General features: G+C 42.2%; 1 protein-coding gene across 1 annotated transcript; it reads right to left on the bottom strand.

Moving 5' to 3' along the window:
- Positions 1 to 459: 459 nt before the first annotated feature.
- On the bottom strand, positions 460 to 11,931 carry RERGL (RERG like). The gene is made up of 5 exons (XM_059848034.1): positions 11,749 to 11,931; positions 11,600 to 11,656; positions 5,126 to 5,199; positions 3,679 to 3,827; positions 460 to 2,592 (listed from the first exon to the last, which is right to left on the bottom strand). The coding sequence occupies exons 1-5, from the start codon at positions 11,798 to 11,800 to the stop codon at positions 2,310 to 2,312; spliced, it is 615 nt and encodes a 204-aa protein (XP_059704017.1). The 5' UTR covers positions 11,801 to 11,931; the 3' UTR covers positions 460 to 2,309.
- Between the last annotated feature and the right edge of the window lie 1,796 nt (positions 11,932 to 13,727).

Here is a 13,727-nt window from a genome sequence, read left to right as displayed (position 1 = left end):
GTCTTAATCCTCCTGTTTCTAGGTGTTGCAGCTGTTTCAGGTGGTTTTCAGGTGAGCACATGGCCCTGGAGATGACAGCTCCTCTGTGTTCCAGCACTCACTCCACACAGACAAAAAGACTATGGGCTGTACTGCAGGTTCCATCTGTCTGAAATCCCACATTCCCAGGAATGTGAACACACCTGATTGGCCTCTCTGTGGCTGCTTTGACTAATTTTTAAAGGATAAAGCAATATTTAAAGGCTCTCTTCACTGCTTAAAAGTACTAGAGGGCTTCTTCACTGTGCTCAGCAAACACAGGCAGAATTTCTCTTTGGTGCAAGGGGCCAATTCCCAGATTCACCTTTTCCAGTCTGAATGTCAGATCTGCACAGTGCTTCCCTTTTACAGCAGTCAAAACAAAACTCTGTAGCTTTATACCAGAGTAAAGGGAAAACAAACCAAACCAAAACTCATTAATACATCCATCTTATATCCAGTTTATTTAATACCAGAGCAGTAAATACAAATCAGAGTTCTGGAATCTGGCAGTGCTAGAGCAAGGTAAAGCTACAACTGTCTGTTGGTATTTCTGGAATCCTGTGTGGGCTGGGAAGCTGAGGGGTGTACATGAGAAATCTGCATGTTCAGTCTCATAGATATTGACCATACACTTAAAATGCAATGCTCCTGATATGGCAGAGCAGTGCCTGTCAGCTGAGAACTATGTTCCAATGTTTTCAGTCTTATAACAAGTGAAATAAACAGTATCTTTTGCTTAAAAAAAGAAAGTGATCTTTGGTCAGCACAATAAAATGTGCTTTAGTACTATTTTACAACCTTACTGCTAAGATTATATGTAACCTTTTTATGTTGTCTTATGGGTGAACACTCAAAAACGGAAAAAAAAATAATAATAATCCTGAAACTTTTTAGTTTCAAAGCAGGTAAAATTTCAGAGCAGAGGTAGGCTTCAACTCAGCATCCTACAAAGGCTGAATCCCAGCTGTCCCCTGGAGTGGGTAGGAGGCAGCAATTCATCTTCCCTTCCCTTTCATAATTTCTGTATGAGCACAGCACCTGCAAACACCCTGGGCTAAGCCTTTTTAGCTGTCCAAAGTAAGAGCTCTGAATGTCAACTGACAACACATTTACACCTCTCTGATGTTTAATATATCCATATGTGAGAAGTGTAGCTAGCAGTACTCAGTGCTCTCTCTGTGGTATTTCAGTACCACAGCCATGAGCAGCTGTAAGGACATTGGTTATTAGGAAAAACACTCTCTGTGAACACAGGTCTCACCAGCAGGCTGACCTTTAAATCCAGGCAGACATCCTAGAGAACTTGTGCTCTTTACCAGTCCCTGAGCCTCCCAAGCTCCTGCTGCCATCTGAGATTGAGCAGTCACACCCACCTTGCAGCTAATGAATCTTTTGTTAAAGCTGACAAAAGCTGCTCTGTGGAAGGGATCAACCCAAACCTTCTGCTGGCCCTTGCTGCAAAATTATTTCACTCAACAACCACCTTGCCAAAACAGCCCCGTGCTCACTGATTAACATTTCACCAACGTTTCAGCTCCCACACTCCTCAACCCTCTCCACTTTCTCTCATCACTCATGGAATAAAGGAAAAAAGATACTGAAACAGGAGACAATGCTGCTTTATGTATCTGCTTCCCTACTTCTGGTGCCTCTGCAAGGCAGCTCTGCAGGTAAACACCTTCTGCAGACTCGGTGTCTAAGCATTGAATTCATATGAATTTCAGCAAGTGTAAGGCACACAAGGACCTGAGTTAAATACAAATACACTACCACATGAAGCTGCAGTACTTTGCTTTTCTTAGTGCAAATGTTCTTGCACACACACAAAAAAAAAACACTACTCAGGATTCTGAAGTAAGATTTTGATCAGCAAGGCTGAGTTTACTGGATATTATGTGGTTTGGTGGTAGACTTGGTAGTGTTTGGTTAATGGCTGGATTTGATGACTTAGGATCTTTTCCAATAGAAGTGAATCTGTGAAATGATATATCTGTTTATATCTTAGTTGCACCTAGAAGCTCTACCCAAGACCATGTTGGTGTTGAATAAATACAGACTAAACTCTCCTCTGGAGCAGTTTACAGTTTAAATGGCATTTTCCTATGCAGTAAAACTGCAGCAGAGCTGAAATTGAAGTTCAGGTCTTCCAGGTCTAGACCATACGGCCTCCCACCTTTGGCTTCTACTGTCTTACTCCTCCACATATTGACCTTTGGAGGAAATTCAGTGAATCCCAAGAGCTCAGCTCCATTATCTCAGCTTGTCCCAACTTCAGGACTAACCATCTCTTACACAGATTTCCTCCTCTTCCCAAACACATTGTTGATCAACTTGGCCATTGACTTGGAGCCACTTGGTCGTCTCTTCTCCTTCCCTTTGGAATTGGCAGTGATATTCCTCAGCACCTTGGTGAACATTGCCACAACCTCCTGGTAGTGCTCTGCTGCAGACAGTTCACAGAATTGGCACTTGTTATCTATTGCCAGCCTCTGTCCTTCATCCCAGCCAACCTCCCTCATGTGGCATAAATCTTGTTTATTGCCGACCAAAAATATTGAGGGCTCGACCATCCTGAAATGAAAAAGGTTCCACTTAGAGAAAAGAAATGTACAAGGCAGTGTGGTGTGCTGTGCTAAATTCAGAGTGTAGGAAAAGCATGTATGTTAGGACAACAAGCATTGCAAAAAAACCCAAAATGAGCTAACCAGCCCCCTCACCCTGCCAGGAAGAATTCTAGTTTCCCATTTGTCAAAGGATTTACCATACAAGCTGTTCTCTACCAGTAGATTTTAATTTTTGTTTTCTCTACTCAAAGAATTCATGTATTTTTTAATCCACTGGTTTTTTTCATGCTCTCTGCTGCTGAGTATATTGTCAGCACCTGGATTTCATGAAGAAGCAACCTGATCATTATTTCCATGTGCAAATAACAGAACAGGGTCCGAGAGACAGATCAGTGTCAGTGGCATAACTCAAAAGGAAACACAGGAAATCTAATTCCAAGCTTCTGCTAAAATGATTCCTTTCAGAAATTAACCTTAATTAAGAAAAGTCAGCAGTAAAACAGACAGAAAAATGGGGGGTTTACTCCTCTTTTGATACAGGTGAAGGATTTCACTCTTTTATTTAGAAAGCACCTCAGCTGACAGGTGCAGGAATACACACCCCCACCCACCCCACCCAGTTCTGGTGATTCTGCTTTTTTTCAAGTCCTCTCTTTCTTTCCATATGGCCACCCATGTGTACAAATGATGCTGGGGTCACCACCAAAGGCAGTGTAGGAGATATTTGTGGTATTACTTTCATTTATGGCTTTTCTTCAGCCCCTGAATTTGTGTACCTCCATTGGTAATTGAGTGGGAGAGTAAAAGCACAGACTGACTCTGCCAGGCTTTTTTACTTGTGTAACACAGCAGAAATGTTTACAGCAATCATTTGAATGCTAGTTCTGTAAGAAATAAGAACAAAAATCCTGGTGTGCTTGGGTTTGGATACAGTAAAACTGATTGTAATTTGCCATACATGTGGCAAACAACCTTGTTGTTGGCATTTTGTTACATCACTTTGATGCTGCTGGAATTTAATTGCTGCTAGGACAGCCTGCAAGCTCACAAAAGGGTCTTGCTGAGGGGAAAAAAAATAAATGATGCTACTTACTTTTTACAAACTGCTGTGTGGGACTCTCTGATCCTGTAGAGCAGTGCCTTGGCAAAGGCAAAGGATGCTCTGTCACTGATGTCATAGACAATGATAAACCCATCAGCCCAGTGGAGCTCATCTGCCAGGGACAGCTTCCCCTGCTGGGGCTGAAAGAGGTGCAAAAGCACAAGGAAAAAAAGTGTTACTCTTGCCACTCCAGAGCTTTTTCTCTGTCACTGTCAATGCCAGAACACAGTAACTTTCATTGCAAGATATTTAATAGGTTTAGGTGCTGGCATCAGGCTAGTGCTGCTCCAAAAGCCTTACAAATAAAGCCTTTATATTTGTATAAATTTATTTATACAAATAAATAAGTCAGCATCAAAAATGGCACTTTGGATCACTGACAATTTCATTATGAAGTATTTAGACTTTGTTTAAGCAGTGAAATGCCACAACCTGTACAGCCATTGCTTATGCTTAAATTCTGCAGGGTTACAGGAGAGTGAAACACACAGGAGCCATCAACATTTGTGTTTTGTGGTTGTAGCTCTGGTTTGCTTGTTCTAACATTCTGACTGCAGTAAGCTTAAGGATTTCCTTCGTTTGTTTTCTTTCCTCTTTGAATTGTTCAAGTTTCAAACACTAATTAGCCATATGTTAAATTTCTCAAGAGATAGGGGGAAAAAAATAATCTTCTTTCAGTCTGCAGTTGAGTTTAACAAATCTAGTGACAAAAGTCACTTGAGAGATAACAGGGTTATACTAATCCTTGACCCTCTTCACACCAAGAAGCTGCCACACTTTGATTTCCAGAAAGCAACAGCTTTAAACTGTCCCATTAAGCAAAGGAGTGTCATTTCAAAACTATTTAAAATTAGCTTATCCCTGCACGTGACTTGGCAGTAGCTAGCAAGACCATAGGACCTAAAATAGATAAAAAACTGGAAGCTAATCAGGAAAAAAAAAGAAAATCATTTACTTGACTATTTCTTGATATGCAGAGTATATGTGGGGATGGGACAGGATTAATGATTTTTCCTGCACATCCAAAATTCAAGGCAATTAAGCAGCATACAGTTCCTGATGTCCCAAAGCAAACAGCAAGCATGTGAGATAAAGCAACAGATTTTTGATTCTCAACTTCTTACAAGCTGCTGTAAGGAATTTGCTTTGGTAAACAGCTTAAGTTAGGCCTTGTTCTAAGGAAAAAAAAACATGAGTACAGACAGCTCAGGGAGCACTAGCACAAATATGTGCAACCAAAATCTCTCCTGCTAATGGGAAACCACTCAGTAGTTCCAAGCCCCAGCAACTATAAAATTTCAGTCTTTTTTTTTAAAAAACCCAAAAGAGCAGGCACAAATTCCAAGAATTAAAAGTTTGTAACCCCTTGACCTTTTTTACCATATACACAGGTAATGAAGAACAGCTTTTCTTTACCCTCCTCCTGCTAAATTCTTACCTGGGAACAAGGGTCATAAATTTCCAGGTGTATCTGCCTCCCGTCCAGGCACAAGTGTTTGGTGTAGATGCATTCTAAGATAGAAAATTAGCCAAAGAAAATCAGTGTTGCTGGCTGGGGATGACAGGGAAGGGAAAGGGAAAGGGAAAGGGAAAGGGAAAGGAAAAGGAAAAGGAAAAGGAAAAGGGAAAGGGAAAGGGAAAGGAAAAGGAAAAGGAAAAGGAAAAGGAAAAGGAAAAGGAAAAGGAAAAGGAAAAGGAAAAGGAAAAGGGAAAGGGAAAGGAAAAGGAAAAGGAAAAGGAAAAGGAAAAGGAAAAGGAAAAGGAAAAGGAAAAGGAAAAGGAAAAGGAAAAGGGAAAGGGAAAGGGAAAGGAAAAGGAAAAGGAAGGGAAGGAAAGGCAACAGTGCAATTTGATAATACTGAGGATTCCTTGGATACTGGAAATTTTATTGGTTTCTCAAGACATGTAGAAAGTTTTTGTCTGTGATCTGGTATCTGGTGGTTTTTTTTGCAGGTGAGGAAGGTTTTTAGAGAAGGTTTTTTGTTTGTTTTGTGGTTTTGGTTTTGCTGACTGGTGGTTTCCCTTATTTTCTGAACACACACTGGAAACAAACCTATTGCATTTTGCACCACTCAAGCCCTTAGGCAGACCAACACCATTTCACTGTGGTGCTCCCACCAAAGGCTGGGTGAGTGAATCCTTTCAGACCCTGCTTTTCCTCTCCCAAAACAGAGGTGAGGGGAATTCCCAGTCCTCACAATCAGCTCAATGCTGATCATCATTCAGCTTGACACCAGGGCTCAGGACTATAAAATGTGCAGCTCTGATTCTGCACAGAAGTGTTATTTAGCAGTAATATTTATTTACCATGGCTTCTGCTGCTTTAAGAGTTCTCATACCAGGCAGCATTAGACCAAGAGTATTTACAGCACCATGTCCTTAGGATCTGGTCCAAAAATATTTCTGCAGTGTCTCAGATTTAGGACTCTGCACCAGCACTGGGAACTCTACTGCAGACACACCATCACTACTATTTAAAGCAGCAGGATGTTCTGAGCAAGTGTAAGCAGTTTGTGCTTGCCAACAGGCTTTCTGCTCTGTAATTTGTCATTTTCTGAACTTCAGGGACAAGAATTGGTGTTGACAGCACAGAAAACACACTTAAACTGTGCAACGAGGGATAGCTCAGTGATCTCTGGCACTCAGCATCTTCAGCATTCTTCCTGCTCATCTTAAGAATTCACCTGATGGTAAATTATCAATCCCAAGCACCTCAGGGTATAAAATCTACAGCCCCTTGCTTGTTTCCTTAATTAAACAAACTTTTCATTAATATTTTAACCCCACTAATAGTGGCATGATCTTTATTTTACCACTTTCCTCATCTCTAGCAACAGTGCTAAACTTATCTTCCAGCAAACATTTGTTAAAAAATGAAAATGTTCTGGGGGTTTGTCACGCCTTTTACAGGACTTGCAGTACTGGAGGCTGAGAACAGAACCTGGTTTTGGTTGTAGGTGGTTTGGAACACACAGAGAGCACAGAGAACACATAATTTACATGAGGTAGCTTAGACCTAGAGCAGCCAGCTGGGACACAGAGTGTCTGCTCAGCCTGTGTTTGTAAAATAACAAACAATGTACAATTACAGCTCTTCTTTCAGAATAAATTCATTTGGATATATCCAATGCAACTCAGCTTAGTACTTTTTTCTTTGTTATTTACAGATCATTAGAAGCTACTCTGATTCCTGGGGGGGAAGCATGGAGAGAATCCTTCACTTTAGCAGGGAGTGAGGCAGAGGGCAATCTCTGCCTCATTAAGTTTTTCCTACTTTTTTGTCTTTTTCCTTATTTTCCTTCTTTTTTCTTTTTCTTTTCTCTGTTTCTCATTAAGTTTTTCCTTCCTTTTTCTTTGTTATTTAAGATCACTAGAAGCTACTCTGATTCCTGTAGGGATGGGAGGAAAAAGCATGGAGAGAATCTTTTACTTTAGCAGGGACAGTGAGGTAGAGGGCCATCTCTGTTAAGTTTTTCCTTCTTTTTTTCTTTTTCTCTTTTCCTTTTTCTTTTTCTTTTCTCTATTCCTCGTTAAGTTTTTCCTTCTTTTTAATTTGTTATTTACAGATCAGTCTGATTCCTGTGGGGAGGGGAAAAAAAAGCATGGAGAGAATCCTTTACTTTAGCAGGGAGAGTGAGGTAGAGGCCAATCTCTGTGCCTCATTAAAAGTTTTTCCTCCTTTTTTGTCTTTTCCTTTTTCTTTTTTCTGTTTCTCATTAAGTTTTTCCTTCCTTTTTCTTTGTTATTTACAGATCACTAGAAGCTACTCTGATTCCTGTAGGTGTGGGGGGAAAAAGCATGGAGAGAATCTTTTACTTTAGCAGGGACAATGAGGTAGAGGGCCATCTCTGTTAAATTTTTCCTTCTTTTTTCTTTTTCTCTTTTCCTTTTTTCTTTTTCCTTTCTCTATTCCTTGTTAAGTTTTTCCTTTTTTATTTATTATTTACAGATCATTAGAAGCTACTCTGATTCCTGGGGGGGGAGGCATGGAGAGAATCTTTTACTTTAGCAGGGAGAGGCCAATCTCTGTGCCTCATTAAAAGTTTTTCCTCCTTTTTTGTCTTTTTTCCTTTTTCTTTTCTCTGTTTCTCATTAAGTTTTTCCTTCCTTTTTCTTTGTTATTTACAGATTACTAGAAGCTACTCTGATTCCTGTAGGGAGGGGGGGAAAAAGCATGGAGAGAATCTTTTACTTTAGCAGGGACAATGAGGTAGAGGGCAACCTCTGTTAAGATTTTCTTTCTTTTTTCTTTTCTTTTTCTCTTTTCCTTTTTTCCTTTTCTTTTCTCTATTCCTCGTTAAGTTTTTCCTTCTTTTTAATTTGTTATTTACAGATCATTAGAAGCTACTCTGATTCCTGGGGGGGGAAGCATGGAGAGAATCCTTTACTTTAGCAGGGAGAGGGAGGTAGAGGCCAATCTCTGTGCCTCATTAAAAGTTTTTCCTCCTTTTTTGTCTTTTTTCCTTTTTCTTTTCTCTGTTTCTCATTAAGTTTTTCCTTCCTTTTTCTTTGTTATTTAAGATCACTAGAAGCTACTCTGATTCCTGTAGGGATGGGAGGAAAAAGCATGGAGAGAATCTTTTACTTTAGCAGGGAGAATGAGGTAGAGGGCAATCTCTGTTAAGTTTTTCCTTCTTTTTTCTTTTTCTCTTTTCCTTTTTTCTTTTTCTTTTCTCTATTCCTTGTTAAGTTTTTCCTTTTTAATTTGTTATTTACAGATCATTAGAAGCTACTCTGATTCCTGGGGGGGGGAAGCATGGAGAGAATCCTTTACTTTAGCAGGGAGAGTGAGGTAGAGGCCAATCTCTGTGCCTCATTAAAAGTTTTTCCTCCTTTTTTGTCTTCTTTTTCCTTTTTCTTTTCTCTGTTTCTCATTAAGTTTTCCCTTCCTTTTTCTTTGTTATTTACAGATCACTAGAAGCTACTCTGATTCCTGTAGGGAAGGGGGGAAAAAGCATGGAGAGAATCTTTTACTTTAGCAGGGACAATGAGGTAGAGGGCCATCTCTGTTAAATTTTTCCTTCTTTTTTCTTTTTCTCTTTTCCTTTTTTCTTTTTCCTTTCTCTATTCCTTGTTAAGTTTTTCCTTTTTTATTTATTATTTACAGATCATTAGAAGCTACTCTGATTCCTGGGGGGGGAAGCATGGAGAGAATCCTTTACTTTAGCAGGGAGAGTGAGGTAGAGGCCAATCTCTGTGCCTCATTAAAAGTTTTTCCTCCTTTTTTGTCTTCTTTTCCCTTTTTCTTTTTTCTGTTTCTCATTAAGTTTTTCCTTCCTTTTTCTTTGTTATTTAAGATCACTAGAAGCTACTCTGATTCCTGTAGGGATGGGAGGAAAAAGCATGGAGAGAATCTTTTACTTTAGCAGGGACAATGAGGTAGAGGGCAACCTCTGTTAAGATTTTCTTTCTTTTTTCTTTTCTTTTTCTCTTTTCCTTTTTTCCTTTTCTTTTCTCTATTCCTCGTTAAGTTTTTCCTTCTTTTTAATTTGTTATTTACAGATCAGTCTGATTCCTGTGGGGAGGGGAAAAAAAAGCATGGAGAGAATCCTTTACTTTAGCAGGGAGAGTGAGGTAGAGAGCAAACTCTGTGCCTCGTTAAGTTTTTCCTCCTTTTTCCTTTTCTTTTTCTCTGTTTTCCTTCTTTTTTCTTTGTTATTTACAGATCACTAGAAGCTACTCTGATTCCTGTGGGGGGAGGAAAGAAAGGCGTGGAGAGAATCCTTTCCTTTGGCAGGGAGAGTGAGGCAGAGGGCAATCTCTGTGCCTGGTTAAGTTTTGGGACTCCTGCCACATCAGCTGGGGTGGCAGCACACTTCCAGAGTTATTTGTGCATCAGCTGAACGGTATTTCCACCCGGGATGTAAAAATCCAAGTCCTGCTTTCCCACCTTCCTAGATTTAGAAGTGTCTTGATGAAAGTGACACAAATGGCATGAAAGGGACATTTAATCTGTGTACAGCCAGGTTTTCCTCAAAGCCACCAAAGCAGCGCCCTCCTGCCCCCCTGGGAGCCTCGTGTTGTGCTTTGATTACCCATCCGTGCCCTTCAACATCTGAATATCCCCTGGAGCAGAGGAGGGGATATTCGCTAGAACAGGTCTTGTTTGGGGTTTTTTAGTCTCTTCCTTGGCTCTCTCTGATCGAGCTGAGCATACCCCACTCTCAGCCCGGTTCTCTTCCCCTCCCCAGCCCCTCCACAGCGATCTCCCCCCGACCCCAGCTCGTCTTTTCCCCCTTCCCCAGGGCTCACACTCCAGCAGGACCTCCCACCCATAACCGAGGGGAAATTCCCATCTCCCTGCAAAGTTCTACCACACCCAAATTCTCCATCAAATCAGTGCTTGGGAGCCGCAAGGGAAAAATCACCCACAACGCTTTGTCAGAAAAGCACTTTCCAGTTCACGATAGAAGTAATGGGATATTGTTGAGACCAGCTGTAATCAAGAAATGCTACTCCACTTTCTGGCATTTGTTAAGCACTTATATCTGTTTTTTTGGAAGCAGTGCTTCAGAAATGCACTCTGTGCTTTGCTATTTAAACTTTTACTTTCAGGATGTACAAACCAAACTAGAGATTTGTGAAAGAGCATGAGTTTTACAGGTTTCAATGAGACAAAGCTTGCCAGATAAAAAATACATGATTCATTGTATTGGTTTGAAAAAGAAGTGAGTTTTTTGGGAGTTTGGTGGTCAAACTAATTAAAGAGGAGATTTGAATATTAACACTACCACCCTCTTTGCTCATCATTTCTGTTCAGGCACTTTTTCACAGAACAACACTGCACTCTCTTAGCTCTAAGCCATTGCCTGCCCTAAATGCAGTTTCTGTGTCACATACAAATATCAACATACAGCTAGCACTTGCTCTCCCCAGGGGAAAAAAACCTCCATCCCTGCCTCTATCCCTCCATCCTTCCATCCATCCCTCCATCCATCCTTCCCTCCATCAATCCATCCCTCCATCCCTGCCTCAAACCATCCATCTATACTTCCATCTATCCATCCATCTATCCCTCCCCCCATCCATCCATCTATCCCTCTATCCATCCCTCCCTCCATCCCTCCCTCCCTGCCTCCATCCATCCATCTATACTTCCATCTATCCCTCCACCTATCCCTGCCTCTATCCATCCTTCCATCTATGCATCTCTCCATCCATCCCTCCATCCCTCCCTCCCTGCCTCCATCCATCCATCTATACTTCCATCTATCCCTCCACCTATCCCTCCCTCCATCCATCCCTCCATCTATGCATCTCTCCATCTATCCATCCCTCCCTCCCTGCCTCCATCCATCCATCTATACTTCCATCTATCCCTCCACCTATCCCTGCCTCTATCCATCCCTCCATCTATGCATCTCTCCATCCATCCCTCCATCCCTCCCTCCCTGCCTCCATCCATCCATCTATACTTCCATCTATCCCTCCAGCTATCCCTCCCTCCATCCATCCCTCCATCCATCCCTCCATCCATCCATCCATCCATCCATCCATCCATCCATCCATCCCTCCCTCCATCCCTCCCTCCCTCCCTGCCTCCATCCATCCATCTATACTTCCATCTATCCCTCCATCTATCCCTCCCTCCATCCATCCATCTATCCATCCATCTATCCCTCCCTCCATCCCTCCCTGCCTGCCTCCATCCATCCATCTATACTTCCATCTATCCCTCCAGCTATCCCTGCCTCTATCCATCCCTCCATCTATGCATCTTTCCATCTATCCCTCCCTCCATCCCTTCCATCCCTCCCTCCATCCATCCCTCTGCCCCTCCATGTATCCCTCCATCCCTGCCTCCATCTATCCCTCCCTCCATCCCTTCCATCCCTGCCTTTATCCATCCCTCTATCCCTCCCTCCATCCCTCCATCCCTCCCTCGCTCCCTCGCTGCCCGCGGGGCGCTCACCGCCGCCGGACGCGTACTCTCCGATGAAGCGCCGGGTCAGGAACCGCACGGCCAGCGCTGCGGGAGGGAAGCAGAGCCGGGATTAGCGGGGCCTCGCCTCCCCCTCCACCACACCCGAGCCATTCCCTGCCTCTCCCCCTCCCCCTTACCCGACTTGCCGGCTCCGCTGCCGCCCAGCACGGCCACCTTCACCTCGCTCATCGCTCCGCCGCCGCCCCCGCTGCCTGCGAGCCTTTAAAGCGCCTCGGGCGACGCCGCCCCGCATCCTCCATCCCGCATCCCGCATCCCTCAGCCTCAGCCCGCCTCCTCCCACCAGGGAGGTGCAGCTCCCCGCGCCTCTGCGGCTTCTGAGAGGCGCCTTCCTCCTCCTTCTCCTCCTCCTCTTCCTCCTCCTCCTCCCCTCCGGTGCCCCCGGGCCGCGCCCGCCGCGCCAACTTCGTGTCGGTCGCCTTCTTCTTGATTCCTCCTCCTCCTCTCGGTGCGCTCGGGGAATGGGGGGAAAGGAAAACAGGAAAAAACACAAATGAAAAAGGGGAAAAACCACCGAAACCTAAAATATTCCCCACAACCAAAAAAAAAAAAAAAACCCAAACAAAAAAAGCTAAATTTAAAAAAAAAGAACGAAAAACAAGCAAATAAAAAAAAAACCAACAAATTTCCCCACTCAAAAAAAAAAAAAGAGAAACAAACAAAAACAAAAAACGCCAAGAAACCAAAGAAATTAAAAACAACAACAAAAAAGCCCAACAAAAAAACCCACCCCAAACAAATAAAGAACTACAACAGAAAACCCAACAAAACAAAAAAAAAAAAAACTGAACTAAAAGAACCCGAAAAAACAAAAAAAAAAATCAAACAAATAAAAAAAAAAACAAAACAAAACAAAACAAAACAAACACAAAAAAGCCCACAAAAAAAACAAATAAATAAAAACAGCAACAAAAAAACCCCAACAAAAACCCAAACAAACAAACCCCCCCCAAAAAAAACAACAAAAAAATCCAAAACCCAATCTGTGTGTGTGTTTGTGTTTATGTTTGGTTTTGCTCTAAGTTTGTTTTGCAGCCTTGTCATCATTTCATACCAGGAATATGAAAGTGAAGAAACTAAGGTGGTTTTGGGTTTTTAAGTGATTCTGCAGGGAACTTGCTATAAAAAAAAAATATTTAAAAAGTGATTTGCACTTTTCTGTTCTCCCCCCCAGGTTTCAAAACTCTCATCTAACTCTCATTAAAGCTCTAATCATGTAAAAACCTTCTGTGGGTTTGCCTTTTTGGGCCTGAGAATGTTTTTATTGAATTTAAATTTGGATTTGTGTGGTGCACAGTGTTCAGCCAAGACCTGCAATACACCTGTGAAAAGGGAAAATGTGAAAGAACAAAATACTACACATGTGGAGAATGAGGTAGAAAGGACTTACCCTCCTGAAAAGACACCTTGTGTCTGCTGTGCCTCTTTTTTTTGAGGTTCCTCAAGTGCTCTCTAATGTCTGTTTGGTTCTGAGCATACACAAAATACATTTTAATCCACTGAAATAAGAGATTTATCATCCAGGTTGGTTGTGCTTTTTTACTTGTCCTGTTCATGTTTATTTTATTTGGTTTATGTAATTTTAGTATACTTATTGTGGTATTTTACTCTCTTCTTTTGTGAAATTGTATAAATTATAGAAATCATTCAGTGAAGCACTGCTGCAGCGTGCTTGCCAGGGGGTCTTCTAGGTATGAGAGATTTCCAGGAGCTCAGGAAAACAGGCAGGGGAGGTATTTGAATGTGGGTTTGTTACAGCTGATGGAAATGCTTACTGTGGGAAAAGATTTAAAAATTAACAGGTAGATGTAACTTGGCTCTAAAGTCCCTGCTTAAAAGTTGCTCAGGGCTGGAGGTGGGATCAGAGGATATCAGATGTGTTATCTGTTTTGCTTTGTGGAGGTTTATTCACAGAATCACAGAATGGTCTGGGTTGGAAGGGACATTAAAGATCATCCATTTCCAACCCCCTGCCTTGAGGGCTGGAAATCTTCCACTTCCACTACCCCAGGTTGCTCAGAGCCCCATCCAGCCTGGCCTTGAACACTTCCAGGGATGGGACATCCACAACTTCTCTGGCAACCTGTGCCAGAGCCT

Source organism: Haemorhous mexicanus, chromosome 5 (assembly GCF_027477595.1).
Source record: "Haemorhous mexicanus isolate bHaeMex1 chromosome 5, bHaeMex1.pri, whole genome shotgun sequence".
Lineage (NCBI taxonomy): Eukaryota > Metazoa > Chordata > Aves > Passeriformes > Fringillidae > Haemorhous > Haemorhous mexicanus.
This window is presented reverse-complemented; position numbering and strand designations above follow the sequence as displayed.